Source organism: Marmota marmota, unplaced genomic scaffold, assembly GCF_001458135.2.
Source record: "Marmota marmota marmota unplaced genomic scaffold, marMar, whole genome shotgun sequence".
Classification (NCBI taxonomy): domain Eukaryota; kingdom Metazoa; phylum Chordata; class Mammalia; order Rodentia; family Sciuridae; genus Marmota; species Marmota marmota.
In genome coordinates this window covers 50,066,857-50,091,940 of record NW_026000229.1, presented here as the reverse complement: position 1 = coordinate 50,091,940, position 25,084 = coordinate 50,066,857, and the positions used below count along the sequence as shown (strand labels likewise).

At 39.5% G+C, this 25,084-nt stretch overlaps 1 protein-coding gene across 3 annotated transcripts in view; it reads right to left on the bottom strand.

Annotated features, from left to right (window-relative positions):
* Window positions 1-3,289: 3,289 nt before the first annotated feature.
* The window catches only part of Fbxo34 (F-box protein 34), an 83,928-nt gene continuing 62,133 nt past the window's right edge, over window positions 3,290-25,084 (bottom strand). For 2 of the 3 annotated variants that reach the window (XM_048793491.1, XM_015480913.2), the window contains exon 2: window positions 3,290-6,514. In XM_048793491.1, coding sequence (XP_048649448.1) covers window positions 4,363-6,504 — 2,142 coding nt within the window. In that variant the 5' untranslated portion in view covers window positions 6,505-6,514 and the 3' untranslated portion in view covers window positions 3,290-4,362. Of the gene's footprint in view, window positions 6,515-10,279; window positions 10,297-25,084 lie in introns of those variants that run through there. The other variant, XM_048793489.1, reaches the window with a different exon arrangement.

The following is a 25,084-nucleotide window of genomic DNA, read 5'->3' as shown; positions in this document are numbered from 1 at the left end:
ACTCTGGACATCACCCAGGGTGCATAACCACAATGTTTGCTCTTCCCATGAACTTGTGCAAACATCAGCTATGACCACAAACTTCATAGTGAGCATGTCAAAAGGGACTGCACCTTTCCAGCACAGGTACTTCCACCAACTCAGAAGAGATTGCAACACTAGCTTAACAATGAATCCAAAGGAAAGATGGGGCTAGAAAGGATCTGATTCCACCGGTGCCTGACACTGTGCAGTAGAAAATACATTTAAACACAACATAGTAACTGATATTTGGCTTAAATAACTAGCTCTTATTGTTGCCAACTGCAGTGTACAGAAAGAAGAGATTTGGTACAAGGTGGTGACAAGTCCGTTACAATGGTGGCTGGGAAAAGCTTAGGATAGACCCCTGAGGTCATGCCATAACCATCAGCCTGCAGCTTTTGGCAATAACAGAGCCTAGATTATACCAAATGCTTGACAATGACTGTTAAAGAACCACTCCTCCCCTCACCCATGGGTGTTATGGGAGCTTCCCTATATACAAAATGCTCCCATGTGACCAGCAATGAACAGAGGAAGATCACCCAAGACCCCCTCTGTCCCTCACTTCAAGCTTCTCATCCTAGATTGAAAATTAATAGTTTTGCTCTGAACAGCACAAACCTGCCAATACCCCTCACATTAAGAGTGTCACTAACAAGGCATGCAGACATTTTACAGAGGGTGTACCACATGAGGCGCTGAGGGTAGTGGTACAAACTAGTGGTTTCGTCAGTGCAGTGGTCAGAGGTTCATATGCAGTGATATATAGGAGGGGCATGTGATGGTCTATATGCACAGAGTTCTGGAAGACAACTGGTCCACCATGGTGAGTGGACGTATGGGGTGGATCTCAGAAGGAGGTCTGGCTGGGCACAATTCAGGAGCCACTTATCAAGCAGGAAAGAACTTTATTTTTAGAATGCACAGGCTGCACCATGCTAGCTCTTCAGAAATTCCCTCAGAGCCCAACTGCCACCACCGGCTCTTCCCGCCCTTGAGGCTGATTGGCTGGGTCGAGTGGGCAGAGCCAAAGAATCCCCCAATGAGCAGCTCCATGGTCTGAAAGGGCGGGGAAACAGCCCAATGACACCGCAGAGGAGCCAATCAGCTGGAAGTTTGCTGGGGCCGCTTCAGCTGTGGCTCTCAACAAGGTACTTCCTAAACACAGGGGCTCCAGGCTTAGGCAGTAACTGTAAGGATTACTTTGACAAAAGCCTGAAAAAGCAAACTTTAATCTTAAGCTTTTGTTCCTTTCTAGTTCACACATTCCTTGTGTCTCTGCTCTCATCTGCTGGACAGGGGAAAATTAAACTACCCCAGGGACAAATTTCTCTGATTTTGGTTTTTCTTTCAAAATGGTCAAATGAGGGCTTGACACGGGAGATGGGAGAAAGACAAAGCCAGAATATCAGAGCCCAAGCAAAAGCTGAAGGGGACGTTTCCTTTGGTGTGTTTGGTGAGGGGCTAGGGTCTTTGCCTCCCTAGCCCCTTCTTTGAAGTCTTAGGCTCCTACAGTAATGCAGGAAAGTAGCACTGTACCATGATAGGAAGTATTTTCGCCAGCGTGACACTAGGGGGCCCTGAAACAGTCTCAAAGTGGGCAGCTACACTTGGCTAGAAATGAAGCCCAGCGAGTGTCTCTCTGATGCCACCTGCTAAAAATTTCTACCACCCACAGAAAGCACTGGGAGCTAGGTCTTGGCATACAGTCAAAACAGGTCAACAGTGTTTTTTGAGGGCCTCAACTACTGCAGCCAAATGGGGCTGGGGCATTCTTGCTGTGCCTCTGCTCTCAGGCAATTCAGTCCCTTACCGGTCAGCTTTGTGTTCTCTGTGATAACCAAATCAGGAGTGGCTGACTTATGAAGACCAACCCAGAGTTGTTTATCCTGTGTCCACATTGGGCACATGGAAAACCACAGATAGCAACAATGACAGCTGACATTACTGGGCACTTCACATGCGGCTGAACATAAGTCCTGTATATGTATTATGTTCTTTGATTCCCAAATTATGAATCACAACAAACTTATTAGGCACTTCTGAGGTGCACTGTTCACTTGAACCCAGGAAACCCTAGGATTTAGAAGCATTTTTCAACATACCTCAGCTGGGGTGAGGCAAGAGGAAAATAACAATCTCTCAAAGGTAGGGTGAGCTGTTCTAGGTCTCCTCTTGGTCCTGTGTCACAGACAACTCCCATAAGCCTGCAGGCCAGCCTAACATGGTGTATGCCTGTCAGGGGAAAATTTGCTAAGAGCATCAAGAGACACTGTATTAGTACCCACTTTTTGAGGAAGAGAGCGGTTATCACTAAGAAACCAAAATAGATTCCAATTTGTAAGCCACTCTGCCCACCCTCTGCCTCAGCCACAGGTTAACGTGGCAGAGTGTGATTCTGGCCAAATTAACATCCTTCTTTAAGACCCTTAGAATCCTCACTCATCACTCTCCCATCTGTTCTTCTAAACCCTGCAGCTTCCACGGGCTGCAAGGATTTTTTGGTGAGCACTTAATATCAAGCCAACCTAGCTTCCCCCCCACACACACACCCACGGCCAAAAAAAAAAAAAAGGAACCTTCTTTTTTTTTTAAATTGGTGCAATTTTTTAAATTGGTGCTTTTAGATTCCTCACCTATCACAACTCTAGGGCCTAACTTCTTTCCCATCCAGCCCCAGCAAGCATTACGTGACCATGGGCCTGAAGAGATCCTAAATGACTTCTAAAATGATTACCTGAACACCTTGTAAGGATATCTTAGGAAACATGGTAGGTGCTGGGCAGACAACAAATTCAAAATGTGTTAAAAGACTGCAAAAATTTAAGCTTGTATAATATAATAAAGGTGCTGGGAATTGAACCTAGGAGTACTCTACCACTGAGCTACATCCCCATCCTTCCCACTTTTTTGAGACATGGTCTTGCTAAACTGCCAAAGCTGGCCTCCAACTTCTGATCTCCTTGCCTCAACCTCCAGAGTTGCTGAGATTACATGTGTTCATTATTGTACCCAGCGGAACCCCACCCCCACCCCCACATGCTGGGGCTGGAACCCAGAGCACCTTGCAAATACTAGGCAAGCACTCTACTATTGAGCTACAGCCTAAGGCCCAAGTAGTCTCTTCTGTGGCAGGAAAAAAAAAATTATCTCTACATTCCCCAACAACTCAAAAAATTTCTTCCAACTCAATCCACAACAACCTTCTTTAGCATTATAGACATTTTGTTTAATTTAAAAAGGATAAAGAAATCTTTGCAAAACATTTCTTTTAAGATGCATGTTTATTGAAGTTAAAAAAAATTGTAACCAGACAGAAAGGATAAAGTAGACAAGAATGTTATAATCTGACTATATAATATTCTCTTATTCTTGGTGGATCACTAAAATATAACAGGGGATTGTTCTCTATGCTAATTTTAAGGTTGTCCAGTTAAACCATTATTTGGTATCCTTTCAACAGGTTAACCTCTTAACTATTTAGAGTTTCTTCTCAGAAACATTCATATATTATACAGGGAACATTCATAGTTTGAGAAACATTCATATTTTATACAGGATGTACAAACTTTGAGACAATTTTTTAAAAAACACAATTATAGCCGCAACACTATCCTAGCTGCATTGTGGTGATTATGCTTTTAAGTCAGCTCTCCATCATATACAACTGTATTTTAATTGTGTTATTTACAGAGGGGCTAAAGCACTCATCTAAAGATAAAGGCGCTCGGGTTTAATGTGCACTTTCACAGCCCTATGAAAACACACCATTATATACACTGTAAACACCACAGGGCATGAAATCCATCTTCAATCACAAACATCAATCTCACAGGATCAAGCATACAAGGTCTAGGGTAAGGTGCCTGACTCTTCCTTTTTAGGTATACTCATCATCCAAGGGTCTGTTTTTTCATAGGACACTATTCACTTATTTCATATATGGTGCCAATGCTGGAAACATTTCTGGAACCTCTGGGAACTGCCTGCAGAGTCTGCAGTGAACTCCTCTCAATGTCCTTGATGGTGGCAAGCTGTCATCCTTTAAGGAAGGTTTTGATGACAGAAAACAGGCATAGTTATTCGCAGCTGAGTGAATCAAGCTGTGGGATACCACCCTGGATCAAATGTTGAGGCGCCACTATAAAACCATGAGACCATTTTTCTTATACAGCTGGTAAGTTCAGAGTTTAGAAAAATGCCTGAGTGATGGCAGTCCTGAAGGAGTAAGTACAGATTCCTAGAGTGATAACTGAGAGGCAACACTCGCGTGAACAGTTTATCTAGGTGTTTTGTGGTTTAAAAGATCAGTCCTTTTTGTTGCCTCTCCCCTGGACTTTAGTATTCCTCTTCAGTTTCAGTCCCTTTTGCTTTCTTATGGATTGCCCGATTAAAGCTGTGGCACGCAGGGACCCAGTGATTGTCATGAAGCCCCAGCTTACAGCCAGGAAAGCCCTTCTGAGACCGGTGGCAGCACATCCAGTACCCAGGTCCATAGGGCAATGCTTGGCAATAGGGCTTGGGGTGCCACCGGCACAGAGACACATCCCCCTTCACATATTTTTTCTTGCACTGCTTGCACGGGTCTTCTCTGTAGCGTGGATCTCTAACCCAGCGAGAATCTGCTGGCCTGATGTTGTAGTACTCAATAATGAACTTGAAATAGCAGCAGGTACATTTAAGAGCTACTAAACTCCTGGTGGGAAGTAACCTGAAGATTTTCACCATAATGTGATGAGGCAGAAATGCCATGTACTGCTGAGGCTCCAGAAGCTGCTGAATTTTAAACCTCGTCTCCAGAAAGTCATGAGACACCTGCTTCTTACAACTGGATGCTTCAAGTACAGGTAACGTACCTTCCACTGCAGAAGTTGGTGGTGCAAGTGGCTCAACTGAAACACTTTTCTCCTCAGATGCACTGTCAACTTGAGCAGCATCTTCAAGCTGGCCTGCCTCTGAAGACTCCTGTGCTGTGCTTTCGTTCAACTGGGAACAGTCTAACTGGTGTTGACCAGATGGCAAAAAAAACAACATCCCTGGAAGTGGCTCCTCATGGGAATTTAAACTAGAAGGCTGGGCTTTCTCTACCTTTGACACAGTGATGCTGATGCACAGATATTCTTTTCTTCTCTGATCAGGATTTTGGTTAGTAAGAGGCACAAGCTCTCTACTCATACAGTTGACAGCATCTGTGGGCAATTCAGTGGCTTGGGGGTAGGTGTGAGAAGAAAAAGGTAATCCATCAAGTTCATCTGTCATTTCCACATCATACCTGTTGTTGTTTTTCACAGCAGTATGTTGACCTGGCTCTAATTCTGCCCTGTCCAAGTGGAAATTCACACCTGCTGACAATGAGGGACAGCTCTGAGGAGCACTATCCCAGGCCTGGTCCCCCTTAGTAGAACAATGCTCAGCTCTTGAGGGACCACAGTCTACAGACACAGACTGCATGGGAGTCACCTGAGTATCAGGTGCCTCCAAGATGCCTTTGTTTGTTTTGCTTTCATCAGCCCGAGTGCTATTTGCAAGCAACACCCTGCCCACATTTCGACGGAAGCTGTTATTCCGCGACAGGTTTCCAGGCTCACGCTGGCTCTGCTGCTTCAGGCACTCAGACTCCAACCTGGCTACCATGTCTAGGACACGGACTGGTTCGCTCTGTGGTTCGCCAACCTCAGAATTTCCCCTTTCTGTGGGTTCTTCACAAGCTCCTGGGGCAGAGAATGGGTCAGGGGCAGGAGGCATACTTCTAGATTGGCCAGAAAACCTCACAATGGCAGGTGAGTTTGTGCAGTTTTTCGCACAGCTAGCTAGCAGAGCACTGGCTCTTTGTTCAAGGAAGGCAACCATCTGTATAACCGACAGAGGTCTTCCAGCATAGACTCCATCTCCACTGTCACTTACATAATGCACAGAACAGTGCTCAATGCCACATGCAAATGGCTCAGGCTGGTAGCACCTGTTATTGACATCCCTCATTCTTTCTAACTGTATCTTGTTTTTTTTAAGATCCCCTGATTTTTTCCTTCTTTTAGTAGCTCTCCCATCAATATCCCAAGAGCTTTTCACTTTCATAGATCCTAACCTGTTGCTACACTGGTGAGCTGCAAAGAATGCAATTTTCTCCTTGGTATTTCCAGGTTTCACAACAGCCCAGATATCAAGTGGCCCTTCTCCTTCTTCACCCTGGTGGATTGTTGCAGGTGGCACATTCTTTTTAGTTTTGACATTCAAGCTGTTCTCTGCAGGGCTCTTCTCACTCATACTGCACAGAACATTTGGAGAAAGGATCCCAAAAGGTTTTCGAGATGATGCTTTGCTAAAAGAAGTTGAAGGAAAGACACTTGTTTTCATATAGCTAGCTTTGCATTTTTCATCATTTACAGCCTTTTGATGGCTCATAAGAATTCTCAGAGTGTCCCTGCAGACTTCCAGAGGACGCTCTTTCTTCTGGAGTTTCCAGTATGGCTTTAGGTGCATAACACAGGCCCTATAGGAAAGAAATACATAATTGATTGAGACCAATTTTTTAAAAGAAGTTTCTTCTATAACTTAGGCTCAGATAGTTCTAGCAAGTAAAAGAAACACTTTCTACTGTTTACTAAATCTTCAACACTCATTTCAGCTAGGTTTTTCTATGGGGGGGGGGGGATTACTGGGGATCGAACCAAAGGGTGGCTTTACCATTGAGCCATATCCCAAGTTCTTTTAATTTTTTACTCTGAGACAAGGACACTCTAAAATGCTTAAGGCCTCTCTAAGTTGCTGAGGCTGGCCTCAAACTTGTAATCCTCCCACTGTAGCCTCTGAAGTCACTGGGATTATAAGCATGAGCCACTATATCCATCGTCAGCCAGTTTTTAATGCACAGATCTATTACAACAAAAGTAAAATAACCACTTTTCATTGTGTATCAGCCAGAAAATAAGTTGGTTTTGGCTGATGAGTTTCAGAAACAGATATTCACGTGTTATGCATCAATCCTTTAAGAAAGCTAAACTTACTGAAAACACTTGATAGGCATAATATAAAAGAAAGGAAAGTATAAAAGGAACTTCTCCATAATGCTTAGATTTTTAAACACTTTTTCCAGGTCATCACAACTAACATTTTATTGGTTGTGTATCAAAATGTATTATATTGCTTTCTAGACTATTCCCAATAATACTATTTAGATGTATACAAATTTTCACTTGTTTGCTTATCCATCTAATAGTCTTGATTATGTAAGCACTTAAATGTCAAATTTCCTACAGATATCTTAAACCACATAGAATCTATAAATCCTTATTAATTCTAAAACCCATGTGATCTAGTTCAGAAAAGCTGCCATGTTTTGTACTTGACCAGGGATAGATGGGAGCCAGAGGCAGACACACCCTGGTAATCTCAGCAACTCAAGAGCCTTAGGAGGAAATCAAGTTTGAGGCCAGTCTGGGCAACTTAGCAAGACTCATCTCAACAAAATTTAAAGGGCTCATGACATGGATATCAAGTGGTAAAGCACTCCTGGGTTCAATGCCCAGTACCGCCCCCACACACACCCAAAAAACACCACAAATACACAAAAACTAAAATAAAAAAATAAAGAGATGGATACCAGTTCACACAAGAGACAGCAAGATGATTACATAACAAAGACCTGTGTTCTAGGCCCTACTTATCACTGATTAGGATTAGCTAGATAGTGAGGTGATTTTTACCATGGGCAAGTCACTTTCTCCCTGGGTCTAAGCTGAAATGTTAACTGAGGGGTTGAAATATTAAATAATCTAATGATCAGGTCAAGCCCACTGCTACACACACACTTTGGATGGAGGAAAGAGGTTTTCCAGGGATGCCTGGTCTGCAAAATAAACCTATTAACCAAAATAAAGATGTGTAGTCACAGGCTGGTGGGACTGAAGCCATAGCACCTGCAGGTCTAAGCATAGGGAATTTTTACCTACTCTGGACCACTGCGACAATCTTAGCTTTATGTTTTGGGTGACTTGGCATTCCTCTCAATTTTCTCCGTAAAAAAACAAGTGGCGATACTGTAGCAGATCCTGCATAACTTCTGTCAGATATCAGTGTTGACTGTCAAGGATGAAAAGTAAATATGTATGCTATTCTGCATTGCACAAAGTAATTAACTGGTTCAAGTTTATCCTTCATTTCAACTTGTAATTCCATGAGTCCAGTCTCAGTTAAAAGAGGAAATGTAGATATGCTGTCTTCTAGCATAAAAAGAAAGCTTACATTTAATGCACACACACACACACACAAAGTGTTTTTAAATATGTGTATGTGTGTACTGGGGAGACACAATATTGTCCAGGATGGAATTCAGGGGTGCTCTACCACTGAACAACAAATTTTTTTATATTCAGACAGGGTATCACTTAGTTGCCGAGACTGGCCTTGAACTTATGATCCTTCTGCCTCAGCCTCCCAGTCCCTGGGATTACAGGCATATGCCACTGTTCCCAGCTAAAATCTTATCAGGATCTTTCTGATCTTTGGCAACTTATATCTTAACCATCTGTAGTGATCTTTCCCTTTTCTGCACTACAGCACTTTTTAAACAGATATCTATAATTATATTTTATAATTTAATTTCCAAACAGGACTACTCAGAATTTTTCAAGAACAAGATGATTTAAAAATGAATAAAAGAGACACACTGAATGCTGTCTCATTTTGCCAAATATTTTCCGGTTCTTCATATCCCTTCAACCACACTATAAGTAAAATGGAAGAAATGAAGGTTGTTGGGGTGGGAAGGGGACAATAAATTCTCACACAATGATCTCATTACACTGTGTCTATGAATAAATTTAAACTTTAGCAATATCTGCTGTTCTGCATTGCACAATATGTTCTCTTCGCCTTCCTCCCACACACATTATTTTAAGTGCCATTATGGACACACAGGAACATTAAAAAGAAACTAATTAGGGAAAGTTTTTGTTTGCATTTAACCTGTAAAGTCAGCTCAAATGGCAATTACTTGTATACATGGTTATAGCAAGATGAAAACAGGACAGGATCCCAGGGAAAGAAGTGGGAAAGCAAAGGTACAATAGAGAAGGAGAAAAGCCAATAAAGATACACAATCTAGGTGACTGCTGAAAAGTAGGGGTGATTCTGTAGGGCCCCTAAAGAAGGCATAATGTTTTGACACTTGACTGCATCCTCTGCTGATTGAAAGCTGACTGATATGTTAATGTTCCCCTTTCCCTTGCTGGGCTTGAAAGGACCTTAGGCAGAAAACAGATGCTGGCAAAACTTAAGAGAAACTGAGAAAATCTTGAGTTTTGGTTGAAATCAGTGGTGGACTAGAAGGACATGATGTACAGCACCAGGAGTATCTGCTACAAAAAGCCACAAAAACAAAAACTTTAGCCAGGTGTGGTGGCCCATACCTGTAATCCCAGCAGCTTGCAGGGCTGAGGCAGGGGCGGGGATCGAGAGTTCAAAACCTGCCTCAGCAACTTAGCAAGGCCCTAAGCAACTCAGCAGGACCCTGTCTCTAAATAAAATACAATAAAGGGCTGAGGATGTGGCTCTATGGTTAAGTGCCCTTGGGTTCAAGCTCCAATACAAAACAAAACAAAGCAAAACTTTAACAGATTACACCAGATGGTGGCACATTCCTCCTCACACCCACCTCAGCTCCTACCAAAGCACAATGGAGGAAAGTTTCAGTTGTTTCCATGGTTGCAAATCTTCATTATTTATTTTGCAGTACTGGGGATTGAACCAAGAGGTGCTCATATCACTGAGCTACATCCCAAGCCCTTTTCATTTTAAGTTTTGAGACAGACTCACTAAATTGTTGAGGGTTTCCTCGAACTTGGAATCATCCTGACTCAGCCTCTCCAATCACTGGAATTATAGGCATACACCACTAAAATTTAATATACTTAAATTTTAAAAGTTAACTATAATGAAACTCCACTCTCTTGCAATTAAATAAAATGCATATTTATAGCACCTACATAGCAGTGTTCCTTAGACTTCCAAAAAGGCCCATATAAAAATAAAATTAGGATCCCTGGGCCCAATGAATCAGAATTTCTAGGATTGGGCTCAGAATCTGTTTTTAACTTTAGACTGAAGTTGGAAGGAACTTTGGTGGTCACTTGTTAGAATCAATGCAAGAGGGTCAGTGGGGCTCTGTATCTGGGCTGGGATGCTGGGCTACAATAGGAATTAAGTGGAGATGTCCATCCAACAAGAAGCCAACCTGGCCAGACACAGTAATACACACCTGTAATCCCAGAAACTTAAGAGGCTAAGTCAGGAGGATCACAAGTTCAAGGCCAGCCTGGACAACATGTTGAGATCCTGTCTCAAAACAAAAATAACAACAACAAAAAAAAAAAACTTTAAGGACTAGGGATGTATAGCTCAGTGGTAGAGCACCCTAGGTTCAATCCCCAGTGCTGCAAAAAATAAAGATAAAAAGAATCTTGAAACCATTCCTACTAGTTGGTAGCCCATCAAGTCAGTAACCTGAGTCAAGTCTGAAGTAACTCCTCACACCTAATCACTAAGACAATAAAATGTGTCTTCCTTTTAATCTCTAGCACAACTGTTAGACTTTAAGCAGCCCTCTTATCTCTGTAGCACTGTTGCTAGCTATAGGAAAGGCTACCCTCTATCAATGCAAAGCAAGGTGCTAGGCCCACTCCAGCCAACCCACTCCTGCTTTGCCCTACTGCCCTTGTTACTTTGAGAGCTTGTTCACAGAACCATTACCACAGGACCAAATAGGTGAAGGCCAAGTCTTCATTTCCTTCTACCTACTGATCAGAAATTTACTAGCCATTCTAGAGCTGTGTAAAACTTCTGCCAGTTTTTGTTGTTGTTGTTGTTTTGCTACAGTTATAAGGCACTGTTGCTGTTTCGAGAGAGAAAAGTAAACAGACAATTACAACAGAATGTGTAATGTCATTTAAGTGTACAACAAGTGCTGTGAGAGTCCATGTGGGAGAGAGAAAAGGAATGTTCATGAAGGAAATGTGGGGCTGCTAGCGTCAAGCTCAGTATTTTATTTTTTTGTACCAGGGATTGAACCCAGGGGTACTTAACCCCGAGTCACACATCCCTACCTCCTTTTTATTTTCATTTTGAAATAGATTAGGCCCTAAGCAACTTGCTGAGGCTGGCTTCCAACATGCAATCCTCCTGTCCAAACCTCCTGAATCACGGGGATAACAGCTACGTAACCATGCCTGGCCCAAGCTTAGTCCTGATGGTGTAGGAACAGGTCTGAGAAACCCTGACTTTCTAAAGTAAGCTGTGAAGGAAGATATACAAAAATCCTTAAGAGGCTCAAAAGTAGGTGATAATTTTGGGAAACTCAGGTTAAGTGAGAAAGTCTGAGCTTAGGTGCTGAGAATGGAGAGATGACCAGCAAACAAGCAAGATTCTGACTAACTATAGTCATTAAAACTAAAAAAATGAAGGAGAGCCATCAAGGATGAATCGTCATCTTATGGTTTCTGCAAGTCATGCAGTGTGATTCCTCCAAGTGGATGGTGACAAGGTGGCTGATCAGATTTGGAACAGGGGAGGTTCCATTCAATTTCTCAGAATGTTGGGCCTAAGTGCCTGCAAAATAGAGATACAAGTAGGCAGACTAGTTAAGAGAGTTGTCACAGAAATATTTCAATGAAATATTTCAAGTATTTTTTCTAAGATTTCATATAATAAACATGTGTTACTTTTATAATCAGGAAAAAAACACATAAAAGGAAGGAGCAGTCATTATAGACTCTGCAGCAATATCAAATAAGAATAGCATCCAGTTGGTGGTGGAGACCCTTTGTGAACCACTAGGAGAAACTGTAGCTCTGGCTATGAGGGAGAAAGTCTCTGTATGTACCTGTCACCCTGAACTCCTTCCAGGAATATGGTGAGATTAACAATGAATTAAGACTTGAATAATTTTACTCCAGTGATAGCCAAAACTTTGTTTTCAGTAATTCCAATATTCCTTATAGAGTCTAATTTCCAATTTTAGCTCAAAAAAGTTGGGAAAACTCGCATAAAGACAGTGTACCATTCCAAAATTAAGCCACAGAAGATTAACTGAACTTTGTGTTTTTTTAAACAACAACAAAAAGATATGTATGGATAAATGCCAAAGCCCAAAGAGTCACAGAATAATTCTTGCATGTAGAGGGGTAAATCTGATGGACAAGGAATAAAATGGCAATGTGTGTTTAAACAGGAAAAAGGACTGAGATTTCTCTAAAGTGTTAGTAGGAAGTCATAACATCAAAGGCAAATGCCAAGTTCCAAACTTGTCTTTTAGTCTTCAGCCCTATCAAAACAGGTTAGAAAATAGAGCATTTCCTCTGTTTCTGTTTCAGTAAAGGCACAGGAATGTTATTCCAAGAGTTAGTTATTAACAATAATAAGAGCCATTCTTTATGGAAGAAAGAGGAACAAAAAAAGATGTAGTGGTGCAATCTAATTCCCCCTACTAAGGAGGCTGAGGGGAGTTCTACAGCGGTGTAGACAACCTATGGAGACCCTGACTCTAAAAAAAAAAAAAAGAAAGAAAAGGGTTGGAGAGGGAGCTCAATGGAACACCACTGTGTTCAATCCCCAGTTAAAAAAAGGATGAAAAGGGAAAAGAAAAAGAAAGTAAGTAAATTTCCCAAAATCTGTAAACACTTCTAGAGAATAGCCTTAGTCACAGGACCACTACACAATGATTAGCAATTCCAGCAACTACTTTCATTTATATATAACAAATCCTTGTTTTTGCAAATGAAAAAGCAGAGGTAAAATTTTTGAAGACACACAGCTAGGTCATGAAAAAACTAGAATTAGATTTTTAAAACCATCTCTTGGAGCTCTACTTCCTGTTTTAAAGAGGGGGCCGGCACGGTGGCACATGCCTGTAATCTCAGCAGCTCAGGAGGCTGAAGCTAGAGGATCAAGAGTTCAAAGCCAGCCTCAGGAACTTAGTGAGGACCTAAGCAACTCAGCAAGACCATGTTTCTAAATAAAATATATAAAAAGGGCTGGGGATGTGGCTCCTGGGTTCAATCTCCAGTACCAAAAAAGGTGAGGGGGGTGCATATATTTACAAAAAAAAAAAAGCAAGTTTGCTAGGCACAGTGGTACATCCCTGTAATCCCAGTTACCTAGAAGGCTGAGGTAGGACCCCAAGTATTTGAGGATAAGGTTTGCACCTGGACATAACAAGACCCTGTGTCACAAAACAAAACTAACCTGGGTCAAACTATGACACAAATAATTCTGATAGCATCTATTCAAAGAGCTTTTATATTCAAATTAGGTCAGTTTTTCTTAAATACCACAGAAAAACCCTACACAGAACAGTGATACATTAAAGCAGACATATCCTACATACTAGTCTACAAGTATGTAAAAGCTACTTCCATGGCTATTAAATGGGAAAACATGCCAAGACCAGGGTGTGAACACAGACAGAGACAGAAGAGAAGACTCCCCATTCCATATGCCTCCAAGCACTGATAGAATGCACCCAACTCCCACAGAACACTAAAAAAAAAACCAGGGCAGGGGACCAAAAAATAAAGAAAAACTATAGGTGAGAAAAGACAGTATTTCTCTGAATTGAGTTCCAAAATACTGAGGGATAATTTTTTTTTTCAGGGAAGGAATTCACTTTTCCTTTCTTTTATTTATTTATTTGTTTGTTTGTTTGTTTGTTTTGAGAGAGTGCCTCACTATGTTGCCCAGGCTGGTCTTCAGCTCCTGGGTCAAAGGAGGCTGCATTACCTTCTCAAGGAGCTGGGACTTCAGGCATATGCGACCACACCTAACATTAAAGGAACATTTACAAAGCCTTTTCTTGGAACCTCTGAATTTCACCTCAGAGGGTTGGGTAGTTAGTAGTGCTCAATGAAAAAGTCCTTTATTATCTATTAATATGTACTGAATAATACCAAGAATGGCCTTTGGAAACATGCAGTTTTCAGGAACTCTTTGTTCATTAACTTCTATCTTAGAATTCACAATGGTATTTAAAGATAGCATCTTCAAGGTTATCTATACTATAAATTCTTTATCATAAAGATCATACAACTCTCATTTCCAGAAAATAATGAAAGGTTTATGATAAAACTGATGGGACAACAAAGTATACAAAATATATTAAAAATGAATACGACAAGTTGGGGAAGAGCCATTGCCTTGGTCTTCCAATGTGATCACAGTAAGATCAACCCAAGTATTAAGAAATACTGAATTAGTGAAATTATGCAAGTAAACAAGAGTCATCCCTACCCACCACCTTTCTTGAAGTAGTGAGGAAGACAGGGGGCCTGGAAGAAAAAATGCTTGCTCAGGCTGTTGTGAATCATTAAAAAAACAGTTTGGAATAGGGACGAATCGAAGTATTATGTTTGGTTATAATTTACCATGTTTATCTAAGTTAAACTAGTGCACAGTTATTTCCTATTGTTCCTATGACATAATGCCACTCATAAAACTCTGCCACATCAAGCTACCTAAGATGATGAGAAACCTAAAATTGCAAGACACTGCTAGAATGAACGTCAAAATCCAGATAAAATGTAGAGAATTAAAGTCCAAAAAATCATTAATATTGATATTTTGGGGTGTTTTTTGTTGTTGAGTTTTTTGTATGGGGGTTGGGGGTTTTTGTTGTTGTTGTTTTGTACTAGGGACTGAACCAAGTGGCACTCTACCACTAAACCACATTCCCAGACCTTTTTATTTTTGAGACATGGTCTCACTAAATTGCCCAGGCTGGCCTTGAATTTACAGTCCTCCTGCCTCAGCCTTCCAAATTGCTGGGATTACAGGCTCATACCAACATACCTGACAGAATGATTTATTTTAGATGAGACAACCTTAATATGGAAAACAGGGAAATGGTGTCCATCCATACTGTACAAAGTATCTCAATCAGATCACTAGCTTTGTGTTGGATCCAAAAAGTGGCAAGATGAAACACCTGAAAACTGCTATTTATTGGAGAGATTGATAATACATTTGTGGGGGGGGGAGGGTACTGCGGATTGAACCCATGGGTGCTTAACCACTGAGCCACATCCTTAATCCTTTTTGTATCTTATTTAGAGACAGGGTCCTGCTGAGTTGCTGAGGCAGGCTTTTGAACTATCCATCCTCCTGTCTCAGTCTCATAAACTGCTGAGATTACAGGCATGGGCCACCATGCCTAGCTACCACCATTATTTTTTAAAGTTACTTAAAAATTAAATGTCTAAAGACTTAATTGGTGAATGAACTACTGATAAATTTTACCTCCATTAGTTTCTTTCCCTTTGGTACTGGGAATTGAACCCATGGTCCAGTTACCATTGAGCTATATATCTCCAATCCTTCTTATTTTGAGACAGGGTCTAACTAAATTGCTGAGGATCTCATCTCACTATGTTGCTGAGGTTGGTCTGGAACTTGTAATACTCCTGCCTCATCATCCCAAGTCACTGGGATTACAGGAATGTGCCACTGCTTTTCTCCACTTGAATTTGCCTTCTATATTCCTTTTCCTAACCAACGATCCAAGTATATTTCCAAAGTAGATTCCAAAAATTCATTAAAGAAAAATGACAATCAGGCTTATTCACTGTATATATATGTAAAAGAATTAAGAGAGCCAGGCGGAATGGTGCATGCCTATAGTCTGAGCAACTCGAGAGACTGAGGCAGGATGATCGCAGATTCAAGGACAGCTTTGGCAAGATTCTATCTCAAAATCAAAGACAAAAAGGGCTGGAAAATGTAGCTCAGTAGTAAAGAAGCCTGCTTACCTAGAGAGTACTGAAGCACTCTAATCAAAATCTGAAGAAAGAAGAAAGGCATTAAAAATGCATGAGGGGAAAAAAAAGTTAACTAACAAAAACCTCCCCTAATCTCACTGCAGATATTCTTATATGCCTCATTGAGCAGGTCAACCTCTAGGCCTTACATTAGTTTCTAATCCATCATCTTTTAGCTATTTGCTTTAAATAAAATACTTATGAAAGGTTTAAACATTCTTTCAAGAAACAAAAGTATCACCAGGTTATAAACAATAGAAAACTACACGAAACATTCTAGAAGATATCAAGTGGATCTCAGACACTGATGGATAACAGTCAAATGTAAAATGCAGCAATTTTGAAGTGGGACTTTACTGTAACACCAAACAAAGCCTTGGCTCCCTTTCACCTCACCCTCACCCCACCCCACCCCCGCAAATTGCTCAATTTAGAAATCAGGTCTTTAATAAGTAATACCAAAAGTACCTGTAATAATATTTTAGTAGAGACATTTTTAGACTCTTATTGTTCCAAATTCCAAATGAAGACTAGAAATAAGTTTTTCAAAAATTAATAATGAGTTCATTTTAAAAATTTACACAAGCATGTAAAATTTGAAAACAGCTATTATTTGTCATCCAAATAGTTTGAGTGCAAACTTGATTATTCCTAACTGGGAAATAACCCCCAGTAAGAACAGTAAGACAACTTCCTTATCAATGAACTATAATAAGGACCTGAAGTTATTTGGCAGTAACTAATTACTCAATATAATATACAGCAAATCTGAACACTAAATCATATACTGCGTTTTAATCACTGCTATCAATGCCATAGAGAATAGTAATTCAAATGAAAATACAGTTAAAGTCATCAACTGTCTTAAATAAAAATTTTATTTAAGGTTTTGATTAAACATAAATGGGCTAGAAGCCATACACAGTGTCCCATGCCTGTACTCCTATCTACTCAAGTGGTTTAGGCAGGAAGTTCCTAAATTCAAGCCCAGCCAGGTGAGACAAATTCCAACAAGAGGGAGGGAGTGAGGGAAGGAAGAAAAGAAAAAGCACACTGGGTATGGTGGCACACACCTGTAATCTCAGGGACTCAGGAGGCTGAGGCAGGAAAATGACAAGTTTGAAGCCAGCCTGGACAATTTAGAGAGACCCTGTCTCAAAAATGAAACATAAAGAGGGATAGGGATGTATCTCATGATGAGAAAGACAAATCAACCAAACATAGCATTTGTGGATCCTGAGTCAGACAGACATGATGTGTTTGTGTGTGCATTTTAAAATCCTCATCTCTTAGAGATACATACTAAAATATTTTCAGAGTATATGATATAATGTGTGGAATTTCCTTCAAAATAATACAGGAGAGGAGAAACGATTAGTGTAGATCAAACTAAACTGCCTATGAAACAGGTTGCTGAAGCTTGATGGCTAAGTGGGAGTTTATCATTCTACTATTTCTGTATAGAGCTAAATTTTTCCATAATTACTAGTTTGTAAAAAGGAGAAATAAATACATAGAAGCAACTAGAAAACACTGAAAGAATGAGCCTTGAAAGATTCATTATGCGCATACAGGGTGAAGAGCTGCATATCCACTGATTTAAAGTGAGGAAACTGGCTCCCTCCATGGGGCAACTCTCTAAGAGCTCAACCTAAATCCCTCCCCACAGGCTGTCTGATGCAGTCCTTCCTGGTTCAGACAAAGGACACCAACGTAAATTCTTGCCCTACACCACACCAGTTACTGAAAAACAAACAGGAAATAAATCATAAAGCAACTAAATAAAGATAAAAAGAGAGACTAACACACAAGAAGTCAAACAATTAAAAAAAAAAAAAACCTGAACGACAACAGTGATTAAAAACCAACCAATTTCTTAAATGCATGACTTTGAAACCTTCATTCTATACCCTAAATAAGCAGTCTAGTTAGTACTGAATCTACCTTGTTCAAGTGCACTTAACTTTCACAACTTTAAGATTATATATATATAAACATTTTTTCATAACAATAATCACCTCCCACATTCATCCAAGGAGAGGGAAGTGATATATTACTATTTAAGTATTAGCAATGATTTATGCATTAAACACTTATCATGTAGTTATACACTATTCTAAAGAGCTTCATTATTTATGTGTGTGTGTGTTAATTTCATCTTCAGGACATGTTTATTTTAAAAAAAAACTTTCTTTGATATAATGAGAACAACTAAGAACAGCAGGGAGGAAGAGCAGGAGGAAAAGATTAACATTAAACAGAGACATGAAGTGGGAGGGAAAGGGAGAATAAATAAATAAATAAATAAATAAATAAATAAATAAATAAATAAATCTGTCCTCAGTTTTCCTTATTAAATATATTATCATTCTCATTTTATATATGTGGAAATGACCAACTAAAATGTATGAATATTTTTAAATGATTTTACAAGGCATGATCCATCTTAGATTTCTAAGTGCTAGGTCATTTTTAGAATGGCTTCAAATATGTTACACACACACACACACACACACACTCACACACAACGTATTTCCCATTCTGCCCCCGCCCGCCCCACCATTCGGGACCAGGCATACAGGCAAGGGCACTACCACAGAGCTATACTCCGAGCCATTTTTTCTTCTTCAATACTGGTGAATGAACCAAGGGACTTTTTACCACCAAGCTATACCCTCAGTCCTTCTTATATTTTATTTTGAGATACAATCTTGCTAAGCTGCACAGGCTAACCTTGAATTTACAATCCTCTTGCCTCAGCCTCTGGAGTAACTGAAATTACAGGCGTGCACCATTGCACCTGGTTCCGGTCTCCTTTACACTACTTGAAACAAAGCCATATCTGTGTGTTATGTATGTCTATATACATACCCATATATGTAATAATTAACAGGGCTGGGGATGTAGCTCAGTAGTAAAGTGCTTGCCTAGTATGCGTGAGGCCCTGGGTTCAATCCCCCCACTCCTCCAAAAAAATTAACAGACACAAAAGTCAAATGAACTGGGCACGGCTGAGGCAGAAGGATCACAAGTTCCGGGCCAGCCTTAGCAATTTAGGAAGGCCCTAACCAACTTAGCATGACCCTGTCTCAAAATAAGAAGGACTGGGGATTTAGCTCACTGGTAAAACAGTGGGTTTTACCCTGGGTTCAATCTTCAGTAACAAGAAAAAAAAAAAGTCAAATAAGTTACCTAATAGATAATTAGCTGTACAGAAGTTCCTAATGACAGTACAGTATACTTATGGTTATATTTTCTAAACCCTCTAGTCCTAGAGGTTTCTCTATTCTCTAAAAGGAAATGTAACAGACCAAAGCCATTTCAAGTTCATTTTAATAGAAATCTTTCTCTTTGGCCCCGGAAATGGTCAAAAATAACTGAACATACACACAAATCCAAATAGAACTACAGTCAAAAGAAAGCACTGAATTCCATCAACTCCTTAAAGACAGGGTTGCGATCTGGTTGTTTTGTTTTGTTTTGTTTTAAACATTTCCAGCCCTTTTTATTTTGAGACAAAAGTTGCTTAGAACCTTACTAAGTTGCTGAGGTTGGCTTTGAACTTGCAATCATCATGCTTCTGCCTCTCAAACTGCCTCTGTCTGGTGATATTTTTTGGGGGGGTGAGGGATCTACTGAGGACTGAACTCAGGGGCACATCCTGAGCCACATCCGCAGTCCTATTTTGTATTTTATTTAGCGACAGGGTCTCACTGAGTTGCTTAGTGCCTCGCTTTTGCTGAGGCTAGCTTTGAACTCAAGATCTTTCTGCCCCAGGCTCCCGAGCTGCTGGGACTATATGATCTTCTTATGGATCCTCCACAGGATGAAACACAGAACACCTTTCACCTGAGGCATGTTTCAATGAAAAGTAAACACTGGAATCTGTATACTCTACAATAGTATTCTAGTAGCCAGGCAAGGTGGCACACAACTGTAATCCCAGGGACTTTGGAAGCTGAGGAGGAAGGATCTCATTTGGGCAACTTAGCAAGACCTTGTCACAAAATAAAACATAAAAAGAATGGGAGATATAGCTCAGAGGTAGAGTACCTGAGGGGTGGGGTGGAGGAGAAGGGACAACAGCATTCTAGGCTCCAGCTTTGTCAGCAATCTGGTCTTACAAAGATGACTGGAGGGAAATAATGCTACTAAGGACCTCCTTTGATTGAAAATACCTACCCTACCCTGTCCCTCAATCTGCTGCAATGGATCAACTTAAGTTGTTGGGTAGGAAACCCAGTTTGACAAAAGCAAGCAGCCTCCCTGAGGGAAACCATTTCATTAAATCCTATTCCCCAAATCACACCCTACCTCCCATAAGGAAAAATCTGCTCTATCACAAGACTTCCTTATTTCTTTATGAAGTCTCACCACCCTCTCAATCACCAAAGGTTGGTAACAACAGTTGTCAATCTTTTGGGGATGATAGACCCTTTTTGGAATCTGACAGAAGGTCCAAGTTTTCTGCAAGGAAAAGAAAAAACAAAGTACACACAAACAATTTTAACAAGGTTCTAAAGAAATCTCAGGGCTTCCAAATAAGAGCCTCCAGCCTTAGTTTCTTAGTTCATATATTCAAGATGGCCTGATCCTACCCATTTGACATTTCTTCTCTCCCCTGTTAACATTCCACTCTTTACCTAGTGGAACTTCTAAAACTACTCATCTAACTGTGTCCTTCCTTGCCCAGGTCTCATCCATTACCCTACCTCTATCACATCAGTATTGATGAAAGGCCTCCACTGAATTCCCTTGTGCTTCCCCTAGGACGCTTATCCTAGGGATCTGACCTTGACTTCACAGTCAAGATACAGTCAGGACAATATTATTCTTTTCAGTATCCTTAACAGAGCATGCAGCACAGTGCCCGTACATGACAAACATTCATTAGCATGAATCCATGCCAAACCTAAGAACTTCAAACAGCCAGTCAGCAAGAATCTCTTTAAGTAGAACATTATAAGAATCTAATACTTGATCAGTCCAGGACACTGAGGCAATGAAGCAACTCTACCCATTATTTCCTGATCTAGTGCTGTTTTCTCAGAGATGAGAAGTAGACAAAATGGAGAAACAGAGGATGGTAGTGTACAGACCCCAGAGGCACCAATCTTGGTGACTTTTCTACAAAGCAAAAAGCAGTAGGGCTTGAGTAGAAGCTCCCCCACTTGACCCCAGCACTACAGTTACCTAAACATTCCTTTACAATATCAGATTTTAAAGAAAATCCTACTCACCAACCTGTGAAAACAAACACTTCCACAATCAAGTTGTTTAACTTAATACTATCAGTTTAACCATAGTTAAAACACAAAGTTCATGTTGCTAATAATCGCCAGGACAGAACAACCTGGACCTGCAAAGCATTCAGCTGTGAGTTAGGTTACCTCCCTCTCATTTTTAAAGCTCCAAAGGATATCCTTTAAATACTAAAATACACAGACATTAAGCGCCAACACTGTAAAGTGTCCTATACTTCTTCACTATATTAAACACAGCTATCAAGGGTCATGTTTACATATTAAAAAAAAAAAAAAAAAAAGACAGCATTGGCACTAATAAAATTTCTGACCAACAGACTCCACACACTCAAACCAGAAAGGAAAATGACATCAAGAAGCTTAAAAATACTTCTCTTTAACATTCATGCTTTAAAAAATCAGTTAACTATGTCATATGTTTTGGTTATTTCTGTGAAACACTTTTATGCATATATATTTTAAGACCACATATTTTATTAATTACTTCAACAGGACATCTAAACTTCCTTAGTTCCAAACTAATTATAAAGTATACATAGTTCACACCCAGAATCTTTAGTACATCAATTACTAACAAATCAAACCACAAAGGAGAAGCCTATAAAGATTAAATTTCGGTGCAGGAATCGGAGATGGCAAACTTAAAACATATCAAACATCAAAGGCAACAAGGGTAGAAATAAAGGGAAATGTGGTAAAGTCAGAAATTATAACACTTTCCCTCACCCCAAATTTCTGTAATAAGCCTATTCCTCTTTCCTATTGCCAATCTTACAGAAAAGGACTATTAATGTAAATAAATATCTGTAATCATGATTCACAAACTGCTGAAATTTGTGACTCATGGGTCTAACCTTCTCTTTACTTCAAAGCAGGTTCCTACTGCCTAAGCAAGATTGCCTTATAGTTAATCACAGCCTACATAAGAAATGAGAAAGCACAAGCATACACACACACCTCTTCCATAAGTGCAATGGTACCTGACCTGTAAGGCATGTTTCAAACCTACGAAGTATTTTCACAAATATCTCATGTGGCTCTCTTTTCTCTTCCTAAATCATTTGCATCTGGGGACACTGTACCAGCTCATCCCTCCTTCTTCCCAAACTCTATCCACTAGTGGTCCTGAGGTCACTACAAATGATACCTTAACCTTTCAATATTTTTGTGCTCCACAATCTGCATGCAGAAGAGGAGATAAAAGTTCAGAAAATGAAACTTGCTCAAGATGACAGTAGCCACACATGTTGCTATTACATCAAAGGTCAGCATTTTCTGATACACTAAAAATTCAAAACATAACACATTTTACATTAAAAATATGAAATAATGAGGCACACCAAGTTCTTACTATGAAAACATTCAGCAATATGTCTTACTTCAGGAACATTCAGTCCCATCACAAATGATATAAGACCACTCCTCCCCGTTTTAGAAAACAAAGTAAAAGACTATTGGCAAAGAGCATTTTTAATCAAAAAGCCTTCTACAATGATTAACAAGCAATTAAACATTCCTGGGAAGCAAAATAGAAACTAACCTGGGATAGCATTACCTGGGATCTTAGAGAGAGGTGATAGCCTAGCTGAAGGTTCCTACTCAAATAGACCCTTTAAAAGTCAGTTCATAACCCAATGGCTTGGAAGGTTAAGATAGGAGAATCCCAAGTTTCAAGCTAGCCTCAGGAACTTAGCGAGGCCCTAAGCAACTCAGGGAGACCACGTCTTGAAATTAAAATAACATAAAGAGCTGGGGATATGGTTTAGTGATAAAGCACCCCTGGATTAAATCCCCAGTACCAAAAATAAAGTCAATTCATTCTGTTTTATGTAACATTTCAGGGAGTACTGAGGATTGAACACAGGGGCACTCACCACTGAGCCATATCTCCAGCCCTATTTTGTAATTTTATTTAGAGTCAGGGTCTCACTGAATTGCTTAGGGTCTCACTGAGTTGCTTAGTGTCTCGCTTTTGCTGAAGCTGACTTTTAACTTGGGATCCTCCTGCCTTAGCCTCCCACTGCTGGGTTATAGGTGTGCAACCCCACACCTGGCTTTTTTTTTTTTTAATGAGGATTGATCCCAGGGGCACTCTACCACTGAGCTACATCCTCAGACTTTTTATTTCTTTAAATTGAGACCTTGTCTAAGTTGCTAAGGCTAGCCTGGAACTTGGAATCCTCTTGCCTCAGTCTCCCACGAAGCTTGCATTATAAGCATATGCCACCACACCAAGCAACATTTACTATTTCTATTAGAATAGAATGTATATAAAGTATTAATCGCTTAAGGACAATCAAATAGGATATTCTTAGTTCCTAAATACATTAGGAAAATAATCAGATAAGCTTTAGTATGCTAGAAATCCTGATTTAATGAAAGCAAAATGAAAGCCAAAAATAATGCAAAGAAAGGTTTTAGTATCAGTTCAAACACAGAAAAGGGTGAGTTACTAGAGTATCTTTTTAAAATGACAAAAAATATAGAGTAGGTGTTAGTACTGATATTGCATTATCAATTTAGTTTTCAAACCAATATTAGTCAAATTAATATCAAAATAATATTTAAGCATTATATGTATGTTATATATACATATTTGTTCTTTATACTTATACACATAATTAAATAATGTGACAGAAAAACTGGAAAATTATACTTATATTGCAGAGTTCATGTTATTCAAATTTGCAAAATAGTACTCTAGATAACAAATTCTTCAGTTCAGAAGAGGCTGAGAACAGCATAGGAAAAGCTATTAATATATTTATACCACAGAGATTTAATAAAAAACCACAAAGAAGGTAACAATTTCCAGGCTTAGCCTCCTCCAGATATGCACTACAGTAGTGGTGCTCAAATTGAATGTACATACTAGAATTTATAGAGATTAGAGATTAGATAAGAACAACCCTTATCCTTGCTGAATTTTCTTCCATTTCACATCAAAAATATAAAACAGTTTTCATTCTCTAATTTGAATTTCCCAGTAAATACTTTCTCTTATTCATATCCTACAGTTTTGGGAGCTAAATTATCAAGTAAATCTTTCATTCATTCAATATTTATTGGGTGTCTACCTATATACCAAGCACTTTTTCAGAGACTGGGGATACAGACATAAACAAGTAAAAAATCTCCATCCTCATCAAATTTTAATTGAGAGACAAACTAATGAAGTACACAGTATTTAAAAGCTCAGAAGAGAAGGTATATGTTACACCACTCACAAATGATAAATTTAGGTACAAGATTTCAGGAAAGCTATTTTACAATCAACCAGTTCATAAAATAAAAACTTTGAAAGATAAATAAAACTCATTAAAAAAAATATAAGTGCCTATTTATATATGATAAATCCAGAAACTGGATGATAGCAGAATAATTGGGACAAAATGACACAGAAGTCAAAGTCTTTTGGACCTGAAGCTAAGCTGATCCTGATATACACCCAAATCATTACCGAAGGACTCAAATTTGAAAGAAAATTAAGAAGAATATTTATGCAGTCTCACCGCCCCCCCCCAAAAAAAAACCTTAAATGGGAGGGTGAAATAATATAGAAAGAAAATACCTAATAATTCAGGTTAAAAAAATCAGAATATATTTAGGTTACACTTGTTAGCAGTAAGTGATTATTATAGAGGATTGCCCAAGTTTATAACAATAAAACTAAATTTGAACACAGCCAGTAATCCCAGCAACCTGGAAGGCTGAGACAGGAGGAATGCAAGTTCCAAGAGCTTCTAATTAACTATATAACCAGTTCTAATAGGACTGAGCAATATATTAGGGAATCATTTGAGGAAAATGCTAATTCTGTTTGCTTTTCATAATTTTTTTTTTTTAAGTAGGGATAGAGTAGGGGTGCTCTATCACTGAGCTTACCTTATCCCCGCGCCTCAACCCTATTTATTTATTTAGGTACTTGGGACTAAACCGAAAGGAGCTTTATCATGAAGCAACATCCCCAGTCCTTTTTTTTTTTTTTTTTTTTTT